Source organism: Dermacentor andersoni, chromosome 1 (assembly GCF_023375885.2).
Source record: "Dermacentor andersoni chromosome 1, qqDerAnde1_hic_scaffold, whole genome shotgun sequence".
In the NCBI taxonomy this organism is placed as follows: domain Eukaryota; kingdom Metazoa; phylum Arthropoda; class Arachnida; order Ixodida; family Ixodidae; genus Dermacentor; species Dermacentor andersoni.
This window is the reverse complement of record NC_092814.1, coordinates 260,026,283-260,044,713: the sequence shown is the minus strand read 5'-3', so window position 1 is coordinate 260,044,713 and position 18,431 is coordinate 260,026,283. Positions and strand designations below refer to the sequence as shown.

The 18,431-nt window shown below is 47.7% G+C and overlaps 1 protein-coding gene across 2 annotated transcripts in view; it reads right to left on the bottom strand.

Annotated features, from left to right (window-relative positions):
• Nucleotides 1-18,431, bottom strand: part of LOC126548419 (uncharacterized) — a 115,244-nt gene that overhangs the window by 64,806 nt on the left and 32,007 nt on the right. Inside the window, exon 1 of one of the 2 annotated variants that reach the window (XM_055063704.2) lies at nt 12,702-13,336. The exons of the other annotated variant lie outside the window; for it this stretch is intronic. Within the exon in view, the coding sequence (XP_054919679.1) occupies nt 12,702-12,776 (75 nt within the window). The 5' untranslated portion in view covers nt 12,777-13,336. Of the gene's footprint in view, nt 1-12,701; nt 13,337-18,431 lie in introns of those variants that run through there. 2 annotated transcript variants of the gene reach the window in all.

Below are 18,431 nucleotides of genomic sequence, written 5' to 3'. Positions count from 1 at the left end.
TTGACCAACTGGGGTTCGTTAACGTGCACCCGATGCTTGATACACGAGTGTTCTTGCACTGCAAGGATATCCGATAACCGTTTAACAAACCGACAGAAAAAAAATATCACGGTTATATTAGCAAATAAATAATAGCGTGAACGATTCGCTCAGTGTGTCACGTTCTGTACCCTGCCCCGGTATGTCTTTCGATTACGGAAAGCTTTGCGTTGACCAATTATTTTAACACATTAGTTTGGACCAAAAACGCGAAAAATGGAGCTGGCAACTAAATGACCGCTTACACTCATCTTAATCAGCATGATCTCCGCTGAAAAACAACACTGCACGGAGTCTCGCGTTCTGAGATCGCGGTATCTCTTTTAAAAAGAATGTAATATAGTAACACATACTTATCCGCTTATAGCTCATAATAACTAAGGAACAGGAGCAGTCCCAGAATTTTATTGACACCTAGTGTGTGCGCGATAGATGCTTCAGACTGACGTTGTTGCGCATGCTAAAGGCCATGAGATCCAGTGGTCAGGCGGTATTATGGCCTGGAGCACACGATTCGTACAGTCGGCCGATCTATCGCACACCAGAGTCTTTGATACTCACGCCTTTCGCCCGCTCATCCCTCGGGTTGGACTTTGAATATCAAAGTCTGACAATTTTTCAATAATTTCAATGCCAAAAATACTGCCTTCGACGCCATTTTCTCGTATAGCACTGCAGCTTGTTTTCTTTCCATATATTTGGTAGCCGGCAATTTGAAGAAGTACCGCCTATTCGATGCGTCTGCCGCTAAACCCGCGGATCTTGCGCTTTGCGCAAGCATGGCCGAACCAGTTCAAAGCACTGATTTGAAGTTGGCCGTCTATTGCAGAGGACGTGCACTTCTTCCTTTTCATTCCTTTTGTAATCTTTAAGGTCGTGACGTGACATCAGTATCGAGGTACCAAAACCTTAATTTCCATTTGTAATCGCAAGAAATGGGCTTGACTGATCACGCCGCCGACATGCTTGCGGTCAACAGATAACGACCTGTCAGGCGAACAAAACGGATTGTGCGGACACACCCCTGCAATTCTGAGAGTAATCTAGGAAGGTCGCACTACGCATGCCACTCGTATATCCAAAAGGAAGTTGCCAGCCGACGTGTGGAATGCCGACCTGCAAGTCCTCGTACCTTCCTCCCGTTGAACGGCTTCCATCAATCTGTATAGATAGAGCTGCCCCAGACACTGCCGTCTGTGCCACGTCACAGTATCGGTGCCGACGATGCAAGACGATACAAGCCTCACATAAGTGCCGTCACGTTGAAATAAAAGCTGCATGTACTGTCAGCTTGAAGTTGCCTTTTTACAACGACAGAAGAGCTCTTAACTCTGGTTGCTGTGTCCGCCTGTCAATTCGGTTGCACTGATGACGACTGTTGTCGTTATCCACGTTATTATGTCGTCGTGAAGCCACCTCTTCATCATCAAGTAAAAAAAAAAGCTTTTTTTTTCGCTACCTCCACTACATCGCGCGCTTCAGACAGTGCAAGTCAAACCGGCGTATACGCAATGCGTATATGCGGCAATTCAATGCAAGCCGGCGTATATAGAATGAAATTCTGGCCCACAGCGTATGTTTCTTCCACTTAAACAATACATCGCCGACAAAATATATGCATGCATACTATACAGTTGGCGCACATAGGTATCTCTAAAGCATGCGGACTTGCCAGTATAACACCGCATGGTATTAAGCAGTTCCACAACAAAAGTGGAACGTAGTTGTTTATACATATCAGGCCGGTGTTACGAACGTTGTCAAAATGCGCGGCGAAGTAAACATTTACGCGCTCAAAACAAAACTTTACCCACACCACCGTCACTGGGATTCGAATTCATGCGACTGCAGAAATGTGAACTTAGGTGCTGGGCGCGCAAACCACAGCGCTATCGCGTAAAAGTATAGCGCGGTAGTTCGCACAAAGTTTAGCGCTCCGCGCACACTCTGGTAGTAGCGGAATCTGTATTGCTATCTCAAAGGTCACAATTGGCAATACGTTATTGGACCAGTGTGCGTATGTGTGTATCGCAAAGAACTTGTTCTCGATGAAATTGCGGTGTATCGATGTGCAATTATTTGTCGTCGTGGTCGGGAAAGTAGCATCGACAGCATGAGCGAGATGTACGTGATAATGATTATGATGAGCCTCAAACATAGCACATATCCAGAATGGAGAATGTGCTAAGAATGAGGCTGTTGGAGGAAAACGCCGAAAGCATCGACGGCGTCAATGCGAACGACGCCGTCGCAACGACACAAACGTTTTCGCGTAGTAGCTCGTACAATTTGTAATTATCTGTTTTAATATTGATTCACTATTTTAGTTTTTCACATTCTTACTCTCAATCAATAAATTCATTTTTAAGCCCCTCCCCCCTCCCCGCCTCCTACGTATGCAATCGCATAACCGCTGGCTCCTTGGCAATTCCCCGTAGTACGTTCGAGGAACAAGTTAAACAAAATCATAGCCTCCGCTGTGCTTGAATACTGCTGCGCAGCAGTAAGTGATTTCCGAGCCGAAGGAATCGCTAAAGTCTGCTATTCATCCCATTAGTTCTTTTTTTCATTCCACGTGTTCATTGAAGTCACCTCTGCACAAAATAAATACTACGTACGGCAGAATGCCACTGTACAAAAAAGAAGAAATATAAATATTCGATGGTACAAGAAAGGCGGAGGTACACTCTTAACATTGCAGCATGCAGTGCATATACGTATAAAATAAATCATGGCATATCGAAAAAGAGTCAACATGAAAGACATCGGTGCCAGAGGGACTGTAGTACTCCAATGATGTAATTTAATTATATTAATTACGGGGATTTCATGTGCCAAAACCATGATCTCATTATGAGGCACGATGTAGTGGGGGACTGTGGAAATTTGGACCACCTAGGGTTCTTTAATGTGCACCTAAATCTAAGTACACGGGTGTTTTCGCATTTCGCCCCCATCGAAATACGGCCGCCATGGCCGGGATTCGATCCCGCGACGTCGTGCTTAGCAGCCCAACACTGAGCCTCTAAGCAACCACGGCGGGTACTCCATTGATGTGGGCTCACGGTCATACATGTTGAATATAGAAATATCAAAAGCATGAACCAGTTTTTCTCACCAAGGATCATGTATAGTCGGAGAGCACACGTCTTCATGGCACCATTGTTCCATGAACACGGTCCCGCTGACCAATTTTATTGCGAACAGCAGTTGATTGAGCTAGGAAATGGGCTGAACTCGTCAGTCCGCTTGGAAGAACTTCGAACGATTCTCATGCTATTCTTCAAGCCTACGGCGCTCTATTCCCGATTGTATACTCCTATATACTCCTAATCACTATGTACTCCAACTGCGCTTTCAACAGCTGACAACCGCTATAAGCTAGCAAACGGGCTAAACATGTCCGTATCCGACTGATCGAGCAAAATCCTTGTGCTGCGAAGAACAATGAACGACAGCTCGGCAAGAATATCGGCTGGGTATATACGTGAGGCCAGCGATGAACAATATTCGCGCCGGCTTTCGCTATCGGCACGGTATGCTGCCATATGGCAAAGGAAGACACTCGCAGTCAGACCGCACGATGGGGAGCCGGGGCCTTGGCATCTGAGCGAAGTCGAAAACGCAGAAGCCCGAAGAGAATCGAAAGCGGATGCGCACTCGAGAACGCCGTGCACAGAAGGTGGCGCAGCAGCTCGAAAAGAAATGTGCCAGCAGAGGAAAATAGCCACGAGAAAACACCTCATAAATGCTGTTCACTAAAGCCTGCCACTAAAGCCTGCCTAAACTCACTAAAGCCTGTCAGGATATCTTTCTTTTTTTTTATTTGGTAGATTTGACGTCAACTCTTCAAACGAATCAGCGGCCAGTGCAAGATTAAATCAACCTCATTCATTCCTAAGCAGCCTTTCTTTTCTTCCCCTTTTCTGAACTATATTCGTCAAAACCGACGTCTAGCTGCGTCCAATTTCTACGTTTGTAGGCATTTTACATGCTACTTATGTGGTGTTCCTATAGAGGGTGCCCCAACTATCATGCACCAAGATTTTAAACTATGCAAATGCCACGTAGCTGGGCAGAACCAAGGTAATTAATGTTGTTTGGAGTCGCTTGGAGATACTCAGAGTATTTTTTTTAAATACAGCCTAATTAGATTAGACAAGAAAAACTTCCGATACAGCTTTCTGTTTCCCAATACGTGCTACAAACAAGTGTTTTTCCGAGTATGAAAGCAGCCCGCGAATACACGAAAAACGCCTCGAGCGGCCAGTCGTGCGGCCATTTTGCGTGCATTTGCAGGCTCTTTCGCGCTCGGAAAGACACTTTTATGCAGCACGTATTGAGCAACAGAAAGCTGTATCGGGAGTTTTCATGTTGCTCTACAATTTTCTCATTGACACTTTTCATCTAATTATAATATTTGAGATGTTTATTAATTAATTAAGACTAATTATGTAATTATGAGGAATGCAAAAAATAATCTGAGTATCTCCAACCGACGGCAAGCAACATTCATTTGGTTCTGTCCAGCTACGTGGCATTTGCAGATTTTTAAATCTTGGTGCAGAATACTTGGGACACTCTGTATGATTGCCCCTGAAGTGCAAAATGCGTGCTACAGACCCCTACGCACGCAAAGCAGGCATGTTGACAGACATCTATGACCCATCATTACGATTCTCTCTACGATACACTCAAATAATTAAATAACCCAAAGTCGGCATTCGACTACTTCGGCTACATCCCACAACGTGACGTCATACAGCACTGGCGTGTGTACGACCGCGCATCGATCACGGACGACAAGACTGGTTATCACAACGCAGCGGTGTTCGCAAACATGTAGTGCTCGGTTATCACGTACAGTTTTCTTCTTCTTTTTCTTCTCCTTTTTTCTTCTGCCTAGGCTTTGTTTAACCCTAGTATATATACTATTGTTTAACGCAATGCAGATTCTACGTTGTCGGGACACGAATGAACGCCTGCCATTTCGGGTCACATGCGTGTCGCCATTTGTCCTCGTAACGACACCGTTATACTCTATCGAGCGCCCGCCACACGAGCACGGTTCGCGCACACGCCGTTCCCATGCATGGCAACCAGCGCCACCGACTTGAGACGGAGATGCGCGACAGACCGAAGTCCGCTCACCGCAATCACCGCGCAGCCGTCGGACTATATCGGTGCAGCACCGAAAGAGTGCAGAGCGCTTGCTTCAGCTTTGACACAAGAACCTATAAACACCTTCAGGTAACCGCGTGCACAGGTGATCGAAGAACCTGCCGGAATACTGATTTTTTTTTTCACAACCAGCACGCGCACTCCGGAACTGAGAAGCACACTGCGTAGAGGACGGTGACACAAGCCTACAGTGTGTATGCTTTTCCCACCCATGCTAAGGCTGCGAGGAAAAAAAATTGGTGCACTCGTATTGCCGAAACATCTGAAACCACCTGTATATCCTCAAAGTACAAGAGAATGTGGCTCGCCCATTTATACGGCAGCCAATTAAATTTGATGTAAGGGAGTCTGCTGACCTGTATTTTATCGTGCGTATTTTCGAGTGTCACTACAAGTGCCTGGTCGGCAATATAGGCGCACTGGTGGCTTGAATTCGCACTGCCATTCATAATAATAAAAAAAGTGCGGTGGAGTAGAGGGCAAAGAGGTTTTCCTGTAGTCTTATTGCGAAAGGGTGGCTGCACTTGGCCATAGCAAATAGAAGCCCTACTTTCTTTCATTTCCCTTCCCTCTACTTCTCTGTCTCTCTTTCATGGCCTTAAGATAATGCAATGCGACTATGGAAGTCGGCATTGAGGGCGCCATTCAACGCAGCAGCGAGCTTTCGAAAAAGAGTGATCCTATTCGCAGATGAGGAGTACCACTGGTTCTCTCAGAAGTGCAGCTTTCGAGCCTCTACTAAATACGCGCGAACATATCCTATCTAAGACAAGCAGTTGGCCGGTAAGTCTCTCGGCGTGCTGGCCACACAGCGGCAGCCATCGCGGTGCGCCGCACACATGCTCGCAGGCCCCTGCAAAACACCCCACCCCCCCTTTTCCCTATATTCGTTCCTCCATCGGACGACAGAGTATCAAGCAAGACGAGCGGATCACTTATGCAACCGGCCATCCAGCCGTGGCGGCCACGACCCGTCGTGCGCGACGCGCGCTCTAGCTGCGAGGACCAGCCGTTCCCGTTCACGGAGAAGGCGCCGGCTCCGGTGTCGCCCCGCTGCGAAACAGGAGCGCCGGAGAGAATAAAGGTTAAGTGCACCGCACCGGGCGAAGGGGGCGAGGTCGGCCCCAGCCCAGGTCACGGTGAAGGAAACCGCGAGAAAGGTCATGGCGCCGACGACGAGGACTCGGATGCCGCTGACAACCTCCCGTTCCTCCATCTTTGTAGGAAGCTTAAGTATGCGTGTGTGTGTGTGTGGGGGGGGGGGGGGGGGGGGGGGGCGTCTTGCGCGTGCCCTTTAAGGGCTTTGATGGCCATGCGCGCGTTCAAATCGGCGCGCGACCCAGTCGCGCGAGCCGTCCCAAGGCGACAGCAAGACGAAGGACTTATTACGGCACGCGGCTGTTGCGAGAACCGTTTCGCGTATACGTTGTTCTGGAGGTAAACGGACGTGCTGAAGATTACAGACGTCGGCTAAGCGGTTCAAAAGCTTGTTGAGTCAGTGTGTGACGAAGACCAATCGTGGCAGCCATGCATATATACCTTATCGGACTTCCTTCAGGAAACGAATGACTGGTTTTCAAATTTCGAAGCTACGCCTGGGGATTATCGGGTCCACCGCAGCGGATTTCTCCGGCTTAGTTTTGATAACCTGCATGCAGGGATCTGTAACGAGGGCGACAATGTCAGTACGAGGGCGTTTTCACATTCCGGCTCTGCCTGATAACGCAAAAAAAGAAAAGAAAAGCTTATTCAAGTAACACACACACAAAAAAGAGCATACAAGATCAAGTTCCGCGGCGAAAATAATAAACTGCATCTTATGCTATAATATACGCCTGCTTAGGTCACTACAGTGCTGTGTAAAAATTCGATTTCGTATTAGAAAAATAAGAAATAAAAAAAACGCTTGCAAAAGTGGTGTTTTTAAAGGGGTCGACGTTTGGTCGGCGTTTTGTTTTTCTCTTTCCAATTTGAACTTGCCGACCAGACGAGATGTACAATTAAGGACTTAATTTCAAAGATGTGCTTTCCAGTCACCGGCTGTTCGAGCAAGAAATCGAGTTGATGGAAAGCTATATTAATGTAGTTTTTTGCTACATTGCCGCAAAAATAATAAAGGAACCCAAGCCACCTGCACAACTACATATCTTCACAACAACCTCAATAAGTTGCAAAGTCTGCATATAGCTATAAAGCAGCCAAAATTTATTAACATATCCAGGTGTGTAACTGTAGACTTACAATGGGCTTCTCGAAAATCCAAAATCACCCAGATGATACATCTGGACCTATAGATGGCGGTGGTGGTGATGGCGTTGCTACACGGGATTACACTCGCAGAATTGTCCGGCAGTTGCCCCGACTGAGCGTCTCTTTCCAGGTCATGAGTATGTGCCATCATGAGTTGATCAGTTCAGCCTCTCGCATAAATGTGAGTAGATTACGCGATACCTCCTTACGCACTACCAAGGTTCTTCCGGAAAAAAAAATGCGATTCTACAAGTTCGTGAGAGAACTGTCTTCTCATGTTGTTCAGAAGCCAGTTCCTTTCGAAACAGAAGCGCTTGCAGGACCTGGTGAACTGCTCTATATCGGCCACTTTGGGTCACTTGCAAGATGAAGTAGCACGGCCTACTTTAGACGCCTATGCAGGAGTTTATAGCCGATCCTGTCGTCACTTTGTATAGGAAGGTCGCATCTGTGCGGCCAAGTCCCTTTACAACACAAGGCTCGTGTGGCGAAGTCCAAAGCCAACGAAAGAGGCGGTGCATTGTTTCTGTAGCGGGTCGGTGATTCACTGTTTTCTCACTGTTGGTTGCATTGAAAAATTTCTGGTACTCTGGTCCAGACGGGTTTCGGCACTCAAGGCCTTAAGGGCTCTGCTCAATTTTTAAGGGCTTGTGAATTATGCGACCGTCTTTGAATGTTGTAGCGCGTAGCATCGCGTTAGTGTGCGAATTTTTCTAAATTTTTTCTCCTTTCTCCTTTTATATCCTTTACCCCTTTCCCCAGCACAGGGTAGCCAGCCGGCACTTACACTGGCTAACCTCTCTGTCTTTCCTTGCCTTTTGTCTCTTTCTCTCTTGAAAGCGCTTCATTGGCAAAAGCATCTGTTCTTTCATTACCAGTGACATCAACATGCGAAGCTATCCAGCCTTGCTCTACGCCACACTTTTTACCTTACCCAGTATCCCGACAAATGTCCTTTCTGTGGAGCACACCCTGACCTCTACCGTTTTACGTGGGAATGCTCCAAACCACTCGGCCTTCCTACAATACCCAACGCCTATCGATCCCAGTGGGAAGCCGCTCTTTCCAGCACAGCCTTGGACGACCAGCGATACCTGATTGACCGGGCCAGACGGATAGCAGTAGCAAATGGGGCTCTGGACTGAAGGATCCACTCTCTGAGACGTCATTACCAAATAACAAATAAAGTATTCTGCTGCTACTACTACTACTACTACTACTACTATCCGCTGAACCGCGATCTTGAATCTCTTTGGCGATTTCTTTTGGTGAAAACAGCGACTGACGACAAAACTTGTTTGGAGGCACGCCACGATGTAATTGCTGAATTGCCGGCTTCGAATCCGAGAGTATGATAGTGTTTTGCGCAAGTCAAACAGACCAAATTGTAGCAGAAATTGCTTTCATTGCTGTTGCTCTTTGCAAACTGAAGAATGAAGCCGCACAGAACTCCGTCAGAAGCACCTAGGTCGAGCTTCAACATAGTTAAGTAATCAATGCTGACTGTTGGAAAGATGTTCGCAAATTTATTGTGCACTTGTGAATAAGCCAACTTCGAGTCGTCGAGAATAACAGCGCTGTTTTTTTGTTTGTGTACATACAGGTGTGCCGGCTTATCGCGTCGTTTCCTCATCAGGAATTTCTGTCCTACGATGACCTGTGAACAAGATGCAACGCTCCGTGTATGACCGCCCCGTATAATATACTATGTAGTGCGGCGTATTTTACGAACAAAGCTGCATTGGCTACAGATAAATGAAATAAACAGAACCGTTGGTTAAGGTCAGAAGTTATAAGTTCCAGAAGTAGATGCTTGCTTCTCTACAAACCATCGACCTGCCGATAGACAGTCGTGGTTGTTTAAATGTTCACCGTTCATGCAGCAATGGATCCAACACAACTTCCCCGTCCACAACCGGATGATCGCTTCAATCTACAATGCAAGCAGAAAAGTCCGTGCTCCGCAACTTTAGGATTTACGAATTTCTGGAGCCGCTTGTAAAATTAGCCCCAGGATTCGAACTCTCAAACCTTTTCCACTCATGAAAACAAAGAGAGAAAGGAAAAAAAGTATGTAGGTCAACCAGGTGCGCGTCCTATCTGCTACCCTGTGCAGGGAGAAAATGTTAGAGGGGTGAAAAGGAAGACGAAAGGAGAGATGAAGTGATAGTACGGCGTACACGGTGGGACGCCCATCATGCCTAGACATATACGATTATGCCAGTAGATTTCGGGGATTGTAGCGCTGATTGCGTTGCTTTGTGAGCCTGTGACGCATGAGGCCACGGTCCTAGAATATTTGCCTCTGAAAATGAGCTACAAAGCAGCCGGTTTAACGCAATCCGAAGAAAGTCGCGCTCGACGGCTTATAACGAGTACAAAAACATAATACGCGTTCGATTATCTCTTCGAAGCTACACAAGTCGTACGCGGATGTGCCTGCCATTGCGATGAAAAATCTGCAAGCTTTAGTGAAAGCCAGCCCGAACCAGGGGCGGTACAGTAAAGTTGCATCACAGCGGGAAAGGTACGATGACAGTTGAGGCTTAAGAATTCGACGATGGGCCAAGTCTGTAGAGCTGACAGTTTGAGACACTGGGTATGTTCCAGAACGCTTACCCCGTGGTGTGAGCAGGCAAAGGAATTCCTCTCGCAGAGTCCTGAGAAAGATTCCTTACGAGCTTTAACGAACTCACATTTCTCCATCTTACAAATTTGTAAGAGCTCGTAAAGCAATGACTGTCATGGGGCAAGCGCCTTCGCTGATATATAAGATAATATAGCCGCCACCACAATTGCCTGGCTACTTGTCAACCGCTCTGAAGTACGCACCGCTCCATGAGTATGAGCCCAGGTTTGCAAATTGTTTTGCTGGCCTTTGTGTAGAATCGGTTGCCCCAATATGAAAGTTTGCCAAGTTGGAATAATAGAATGAGAATCGAGGTTAATTCTGAGTCCACCTAACGATTCTCATCCCGTGAAATCGGCTCCGGCAGTGTTTGTTTCGTGTGGCATCTTTGTTCGGTCGTAGAATTATGTTTCATTTTTTCTGAAGAATTGTGTGGATGACACCATTTCCGAGATAGGCGCCATCAAACTTGCGGCAAAAATGCACTGCCATTCCTGTTACTTTCTTAACAAAACGTCGTCTTATGCTTTGAATCACAAAAGCAAATGGAACGCCGATGCATTTCTCCGAAGAGTTCTGGAATTAATATCTGGGAACTGATGTCATCCTGAGAATTCGTTCCAAGTGGAACTCCCCGGCTAGAATTTGTAAATTGCAATATGTGCCATATGGTAATTAGTTATTCATTAGTGAATTGTTGTTAACTAGTCGATTACGCATTTCCTTTTTTTGTGCAAGTAATGTCCGCCTCTTCGAGAAGGCCAGCTCATGGACTAGAATTGCGCTATCTGCCACGGGCAATTTTTAATGAATTTCTGAAAATGTTCGCTGAAACACCCGGTATACTTCTAAACGCCGCCAGACCTCAGAACAAAACTGTCATGTCAAAAGAAAGAGAAGGTCGCTGACCGAAAAAAAGGTGTGGTTAACAAGTATTAGACGCTTCAGCTTCCCCACGTAAGCCGATATTTCTCTTGCTTTAGACATGAATCTACTGTACCCCACCAGACAAGCTGTTATCGCGCCATCGATTTCGAAGCAAAGCCGCCGTGTTCATTATAACGTGATGCTCACAGTGCGCGCTGCAGCAGTTACGCAGATTCAGATTCCGTGGAGGCTGCACGTTGAGTGCAGGAGATTCTCCTGCTTCGACCACGCATCGGGTGTTAGGTGCTCACCGAGAGAGAGACGCTTTGTTTTGCAGCCTCTCTCTCTCTCTCGCCCTCTGATCCTCCGCAGAATTAAGTGCCCGCTTTTTATTCCGAAGCTGCCACGGCGACTGCAGGTGCGGCGGCGAATGTCCGTTCCAAAACACTCGCCGCCTCTCGCGTCTGCTTTGCGACGTCGTAATGCAATAAAGAGGACGCATCACCTTTCCACGCACCTGTCAATAAGAAATTATCGATAGCTATGGGGTGTAGGGAAATCCAGCGACATGCACTATAGGTCACCGATGCTGTTGACAGCATCTCTGCCAATTTAGAAGCGCGCAAGACTTAGCCTCGCCTATTTAATTTCGTGGCAATTAATCTCTCTGTCCGATCACCTCTCATTATACTTCTTATAGGGACTATGACCATACTTGGTAGTGACTATGAAACACAGAGACGTGAATTTTCAACGACCACTGAAACCAAAGGTACGATATGAGCGAACACCGTTACCTCAATCACACACAAGATATAAGAGGGAAGTGATAAGGTCAAAGGCATATTTCGGAGCTGGGAAATTACGGATTATTAGCTTTAAAGTTCTTTGGTATTCTGCGTGCGAATAGGGTTAAATACAAGTATATTGCATTCCGTTTGCTGACACGTCAGCCGCGGTCACTATAGACACCTTCCGCGGAGCTGGACACCACTCTTAGCCTTAATTATTAGCGCCTTTGAAATCAATTCGAATTATTTCGTCTATGAGGTATCTCTTCAAGAGAACCCGCAAAACGAATTTTATTTGCGTAAACCCCTGTATTTAACGACAAACGTAACGACAAATTTAACGACAGTACCCAATGCAATTAGAGTTCCTTCATTTTTTGTGAGCAGATCGCATTGCCTTTAAGGGATGCTTACTGGTGCATGATCACCAGCTGTCTTGAATGTGCTCGTCAGCCACATTCAGCTGTTGTTGTGCTGAATTCTCAATTAATTTAGGCACAGCCTTTGACCACTATTTTACTTACGTATCATATCTTCAAGCGGCTTAATCCTAGCTAGATGGAAGCCTAGAAGTGAACCCGGGAGGCACCTCCGTATCTGCTAACTGAAAACAGATTATTTTTGTATGTGTAGTAATGACTACCAGATGCCGCCACATAAATAGATGAAACGAAATATCATTCTGCCGCAAGATCAAGCTTTTCTCAATGTTGTGCATTTAGTACAGTCTAAAACCAAGCGACCATTACGTTTTCATTCTCTACACGTGTCAAAGCTTATCGGGTCGCTGTAGCATATGCCTCGCACACACACATGTGAGAGGCATCGGCTAATAGCGCACATTAGCAAATTCACTGCTAGACATAACAGGTCGTTCAGCTTGACTGCCAGAAGCATCCCTTGACCCACAGCACAGGCAATGCGGACACGACAAGCCATCTCACCATGGCATAGTGGCAGATGACGATGGTGCCGGACTTGAGATCGGCGAAACCGCTGCAGCTGGTCATCGACATCATAGCTCGGTGACGTACAACGTCGTAGCGAAAGAACCACCAGTCCGTGAATCCCGGCAAGTAAAGTCGTGCACGCACTATGACGACGGCGAGGAGATGGCTATAAACACATGGTCGGTAACACCCGTGGAGCAGTGACCGATGGAACTACGGCACCCGCTTTTCGAATCGTCCCGTTAAACTCGCCTTAGGCGGCTGTCGACATCTTTGCGAAGCAGCTCAGCGGGCCGGCCCGCGGGTCTCCCGAGCGGTCGCGCACGCAGGCGGCCCGAACGGCTGGACGTCGACGGCACGTGTGCGCCCGATGGAGCGTCGGCGCGCGACTGGACAGGCCCACTGGACGGTGCAGCTCAGCGGCGCACCCGAAATAACGAAGGTCCGTGGCGCGAACGCCGCGGCATGCGCGGGCACCACGAAGAATATGCAGGCCCGACCAGCAGAGACAGTTCTCGACGGCCTCGACTCTCGCGTGCGCAGGCTCCGATATCTGGTCAATTGCGGCAAGAACGGCGACGCTTCGCGCCCGTATCGAGGCACAAATCGGGGGGACCTAGTTTTTCGGCGGCGGCGGCGCGCTAACGGAAGTCGGTCTCTCGGCCGCCGGCCATCTTGCCGAGAGAGGGAGAGGGGAAGAGAAGAGGAAAATAGAAGCACGCGGACTCGAGCGGGCGCGCGCGATTGCAGAAGACGAAGAAGAAGAAGCATAAGACGCCGAATAACGACGGCCTTTCCTCCTCACCACCGCGGCCTCAGCTGGGCCAGCCCGCCTGGCGAAGGAGCCACCAGGCGCGAGTCGTCGAACGCGTGTAGAGCCGGGCTCACGTGACCTTTTGTCTGGCAGTTTCGCGGCGTTAGGGGAGAGAGAGAGAGGAGTGCTTTGTGGTACAACACCTGTAGCTCTTAGTTCTTTTTCTAGGCGATGTCCGGCGGCGCTTAAGCGAGGGTGCCTGTAAAACGGGGGGGAGGGGGGGGGGTCGTTTTTCCTTTGTGCTTCTAGGCTTCTTCTAAAGAGCATGCCGCGAGCATTAGTTGCCACCGGAGGGGCGAGGAGCAACCAGTGATGCGGGAAAGCCGCCGCTGACGCCATTGGACCGCCGTGACCCAGTGAAAGAGCCGCGCGGATCAACGAAAAATGAGCCGTAAGCGAGCTTCCCCGCATTATCGCCACACTGCAACCTTCCAAAGCGCAGCAGCTGCAGGGACTAGTGGGCAGCAAAGTGAATGAGCTGGCGTCAATTGGGTCCACGCCGCACTTCGCGCAGCGTACGTCGCGTGCACAGCCCGTGTGCGTGACTCCCACGACGCCGGTCCTGTTATTACCGTTTAAACGGCGTTATCGTGCGTGACGCTTGGGTCGGATCTGTTTTGGGAGCAGTCTGTCGCAAGGCTCAAATTCCTCCGCAGTCCATCTATCTTGCTCCAGACGTCTATGGATCGAACCATTAAAAGCGAGCGATGGGCGTCCGCTTATGGCACACACACGCTGAGGTTCGATTTGGGCGCCGTTTGCAGAGGTCGTAATTCACAGCCATTACCGTCAATAAGAAACGTAATGTCAGTCGTCATGCCTGCAGAAAGCAAGTTAAGCAGGGAATTATAAGGAGATGAAGAAAATCTGTGGTCGAAGCAGGACAAGGTACTAGGTGCGGCTTTTGATTGCAGAAAACAGCTGTATAGGCCCTAATAAACAGAAAAAGCTGCACGGAATGACATATTGCGATATTTCGATTTTTCACGGTCCCCATGCCAGGCAGCGGTACAGAACCCGTAGCCTGTTAACTGTAATTGGGTTTCTTTACTTGACTCGCGATACGATTTCCTGGTGCACCATTGGAGCTGAGCAAATTATAGTAGTCGATTCCCTGGCTTCATTGGCTGCACGGTCGTTATTAAGTTGCTGCTACACCAGTAGGCCTACGTACATTATTGGTTGCATCACACGTCCCATAGCGTGTCAGTGACACGTTAAGCATATATCGAGCTGAAGTGTGTTGCGTTCACGGTGCATTTCCCGTGATGTAGCGGCTTCCATTTTTCTTTAATTGCTTTCTTTCTTGCTGCCTGCCCTCCATTTTGTGACTTCTGCGCAAGGAGCATTCGTGCGAACTCGAGGACGTTTACTGTCACGTTTTCATTATGTGCATTGAGGGCTTGAAGCATCCGTGGTTGTCTCGCATTATGCCTTCTGACGAATCGGCTTTGTTATTGCTTCCCATCGCAACGTATATACCGCATCGTAAATGTCACCAAAAATATCACAGCTTTAAGAACTGCTCGAATAACAGATAACTCACAAGCCATGAACTCGGTAACATACCAGGAAAAAGAAAGAAACAAAATACAGTGGGTCAATTAACGGTCTACATCACGGTCTCGATGATACCCGGCAGGAGGAAGAACAAGCGACTAATGATCCGTTGCCTCTCATTCCGTGCTGATAGAGCCTTAAATCTTGTCCGCGCGTTATACCCAGCCACAGGCTCAGAGAGCTTTTTCGTGGAACAGTGCAGGCATTCGTGCGTGCTCACAGCGCTTAAAGGTTTTTTTTTTTTCTTCCTATCATTTTTCTCTGCCTATTTTCCTTCTCTCTCCTTCCCTCCGTTCGCAGGCTTCCTCCTTTTCTTGGTTTAGGCGGCCGGACTTGTTTTGTGCCTGACCTCGTTACTTAATCCCTCCCATCGTTATCTTCAATCAGCCATCGCCTACGCGTTTTCTCGCATTGCGCAGTTGTTAACATAAATTTGACAAACAAGGAGTGCAGCTTAAATTTCTGTGAGCACAATCACATCAAGCCTGCAGCAATCAAAGCACTCAGCTAAACTAGGTAACCGCCGAAAAAAGCCCATTTATCCTGTGCCTGCCAACCTGATCACGAACGTGACTTGTAATTCCCTCCTCCGTATTGTCTTTTCCAAGCAGCTTTCCCTATATGGCATAGATGTGTATTTAAGAAATAGGGGAGAATAAATTCCCGTAGAAATTGTAGTAGTAGGGGGGGGGGGGGGGGCTTACAGAAGTTATCGTTCATGAATCAACACACATTATTTATTATTCATGCATTCATTATTCATTCGTTCATCATCCGCCGCGGTAGCCTAGTAGCTATGGCATTGCGCTGCTAAGCTCGAGTTCGTGCGTTCGATCCCGCTTGCGCTTGCCGCATTTCTATGTGGGCGAAATGCAAACACGCTCGTGTACTTAGATTAAGGTGCACGTTAAAGAACCCTAGGCGGCCAAAATTAATCCCGAGTACGACACTTCAGCGCACCTCATCATCATATCGTGGTTTTGGCAGGCAAAACCTCAGAAGTTAATTAATTATTATTTTGATTTCCTTCACTCCTTTATAGTGTGCCCGCGAACGACACCGCACGAAAGCCCTCCACCGTGAAGGCATGCCTAAGTAGTTGCATGCCTAAGAGTTGCATGCCTAAGTAGCGCGTTACGTAATTGAAACAACATGTGTTACCGCAAACGACTCAGAACGCGGGCGCTTTTCTGCAGCGGGATAATATAGGCCAAAACGCAAGCCTGCATTTAGACCCAGTTGGAACGGCGCCTTTCTTGCGAATGTTTCATTACAGGGACTGTGAAGCCCTTTTATTCGTTCGTCGGTAGCTTTTAAGTTGATTGTGAAGCCGGCATTCTTTTTCTTCTTTATTTTTATTCCTGTTACCGAGAAACGCTGAAGGCCGTCCTGTTCAGCTAACGCTCGCCCAAAGCTTCCTCCCCTGCAGCCCGTATTATGGGCCGCAACCTTGCACAACTTTACGAGCACTTAATTGTGTCTCCTGTCAATGTACACGCGCCTTGCCGGGGCTTCTCGTACACTGCTTCAAATAGCGGTAATCACGGGCATTGGCTTCTTTCAGTTGGAACTGTATATAGTCTCAATTTTCTCGTCGGTGTTAAGCAGAAGGCACACGGTGGGATTTGACGTCCCATTTGGCGCACGACCTCTCATAGCAACAACCGCAACGGCGCGTTCCCGACAGGTCCCTTCAGATTCCAACAGGTTCCAACTGCCGAAGCAGCCGCGCCTGCTATATTTATATGCTGTGCACCGAGGCTTCTATTCTTGTTATTTTACTTGCCTCAAAATAACGGATGCATACTTCAGACGCGTCGCACGTCGTATTGTACGATGCGCCACACAGTGTGCCTTCTGCTTTATACATTATACTTTCGAATAGGGCGTGTACTTGTGCGTAACACTAGTCGGTGGGTTAGAGTGCTGAGCATTTCTTTGGTCTACAGCGCAGGACAGACTGGAGGCACAAGAATTTGTGTGCAACGGAAACGCTTCCCGGCCCCCGCATTGCGAGTAAGCTGTTCCATGACTACCCGGGGTATCAAATCAAATATCGAATATTCTTGCAATAGCAATTTTATGGACACTCCATGCACATTTCCGCCATCGTCAGCGTCGGCATGATGTTCCGTGTAGACATCGTCGCCGCGCGCCTTATGCTGTACGTGCGAGTGAAAGCGTGCGAGGATGAGCCGACGATGATAGCTGTATCTCGCACGCACAAGGGAGGAAAGCGGGGAGGAATCGCGCCCTCTTCCATCGCGCGCAAAGCACGGAGGGGGTAGGGTTGCGGGGGTTTAAACTTCAGCGGCGGCGGGGCTTAAAACCCCTTGATAATTTGAAAGTAGCGACACTCTCCTCCTCGCGGCGCTTTCCTCCTCAATTCCCCTCGCATGCCGGCTGCACACGGCACACTTTTTCTCCTGGGCTCCTGCGGACGGGCCGCAGCATTCTATGGAGTCGTGTTATTTTGGGCCACTTGCGCGCCCCAGTGGCGTTGAAAATTTTGAGAAATGCTCATAACGTCATCGATAATGCTGAAGGCCACGTTTATGAGGAGGTTGGAATTTTCTTAAAACCGTATGAACGGGCTATATTGATGTAAAAGGAGCTTTGAGGCAAGTTCTATACTTCAGATAATTTTTCTTCCACATGACGAGATGCTTCACTTTGTGCGTCTGATCTAGTATTGCTTGTGGCACATCCCTTTGTGTGTGGCTTATTAAGCGAAAGCCTTTGATATCTGTTTCAAGGTCGCGTTGTGAGCTACAGAAAATATCACGTGGCCGAAGGAAGGCCGGAAGTGGACCAGAGAATGTGCAGCCGTGTATAAGAAATGATTGCTAATTAACAAAGTAATGACTGATTAGTGATTGGATTCACGTCAATAAAGGTTATTAAGGAGGATTAAGGATAATTAAGGTGGATTAAAGTCTATGAAGGTGGATTAGGGTGCATCAAGGAGAATTGTCGTGGATTAAGAAGAACGAAGGAGGATTAGGGTGGATAATCGTGTATTAAGTTGAATGAAGGAGGATAAGGGAGGATTAAGGAGGATTAAAGTGCATTAAGGAGGGTCATGGTGGATTAAAGTCGGTGAAGGTGTATTAGAGTGCATTAAAGAGAATTATCGTGGATTAAGGTTAACGAAGGAGGATTGGCGCAGATTTAGGAGGATTAAGGTGCATTAAGGAGGATTACGGTGGATTAAGGTCGGTGAAAGCGGATGAAGGTGGAATATGGTGAATAAAGATGGATTAAGGTACATTAAGGTGGATGAAGCATTAGTTCGATTAAGGTTTATTACAGTAGGCTTTACAACATTAATCCTGCTTCATCAACCATAA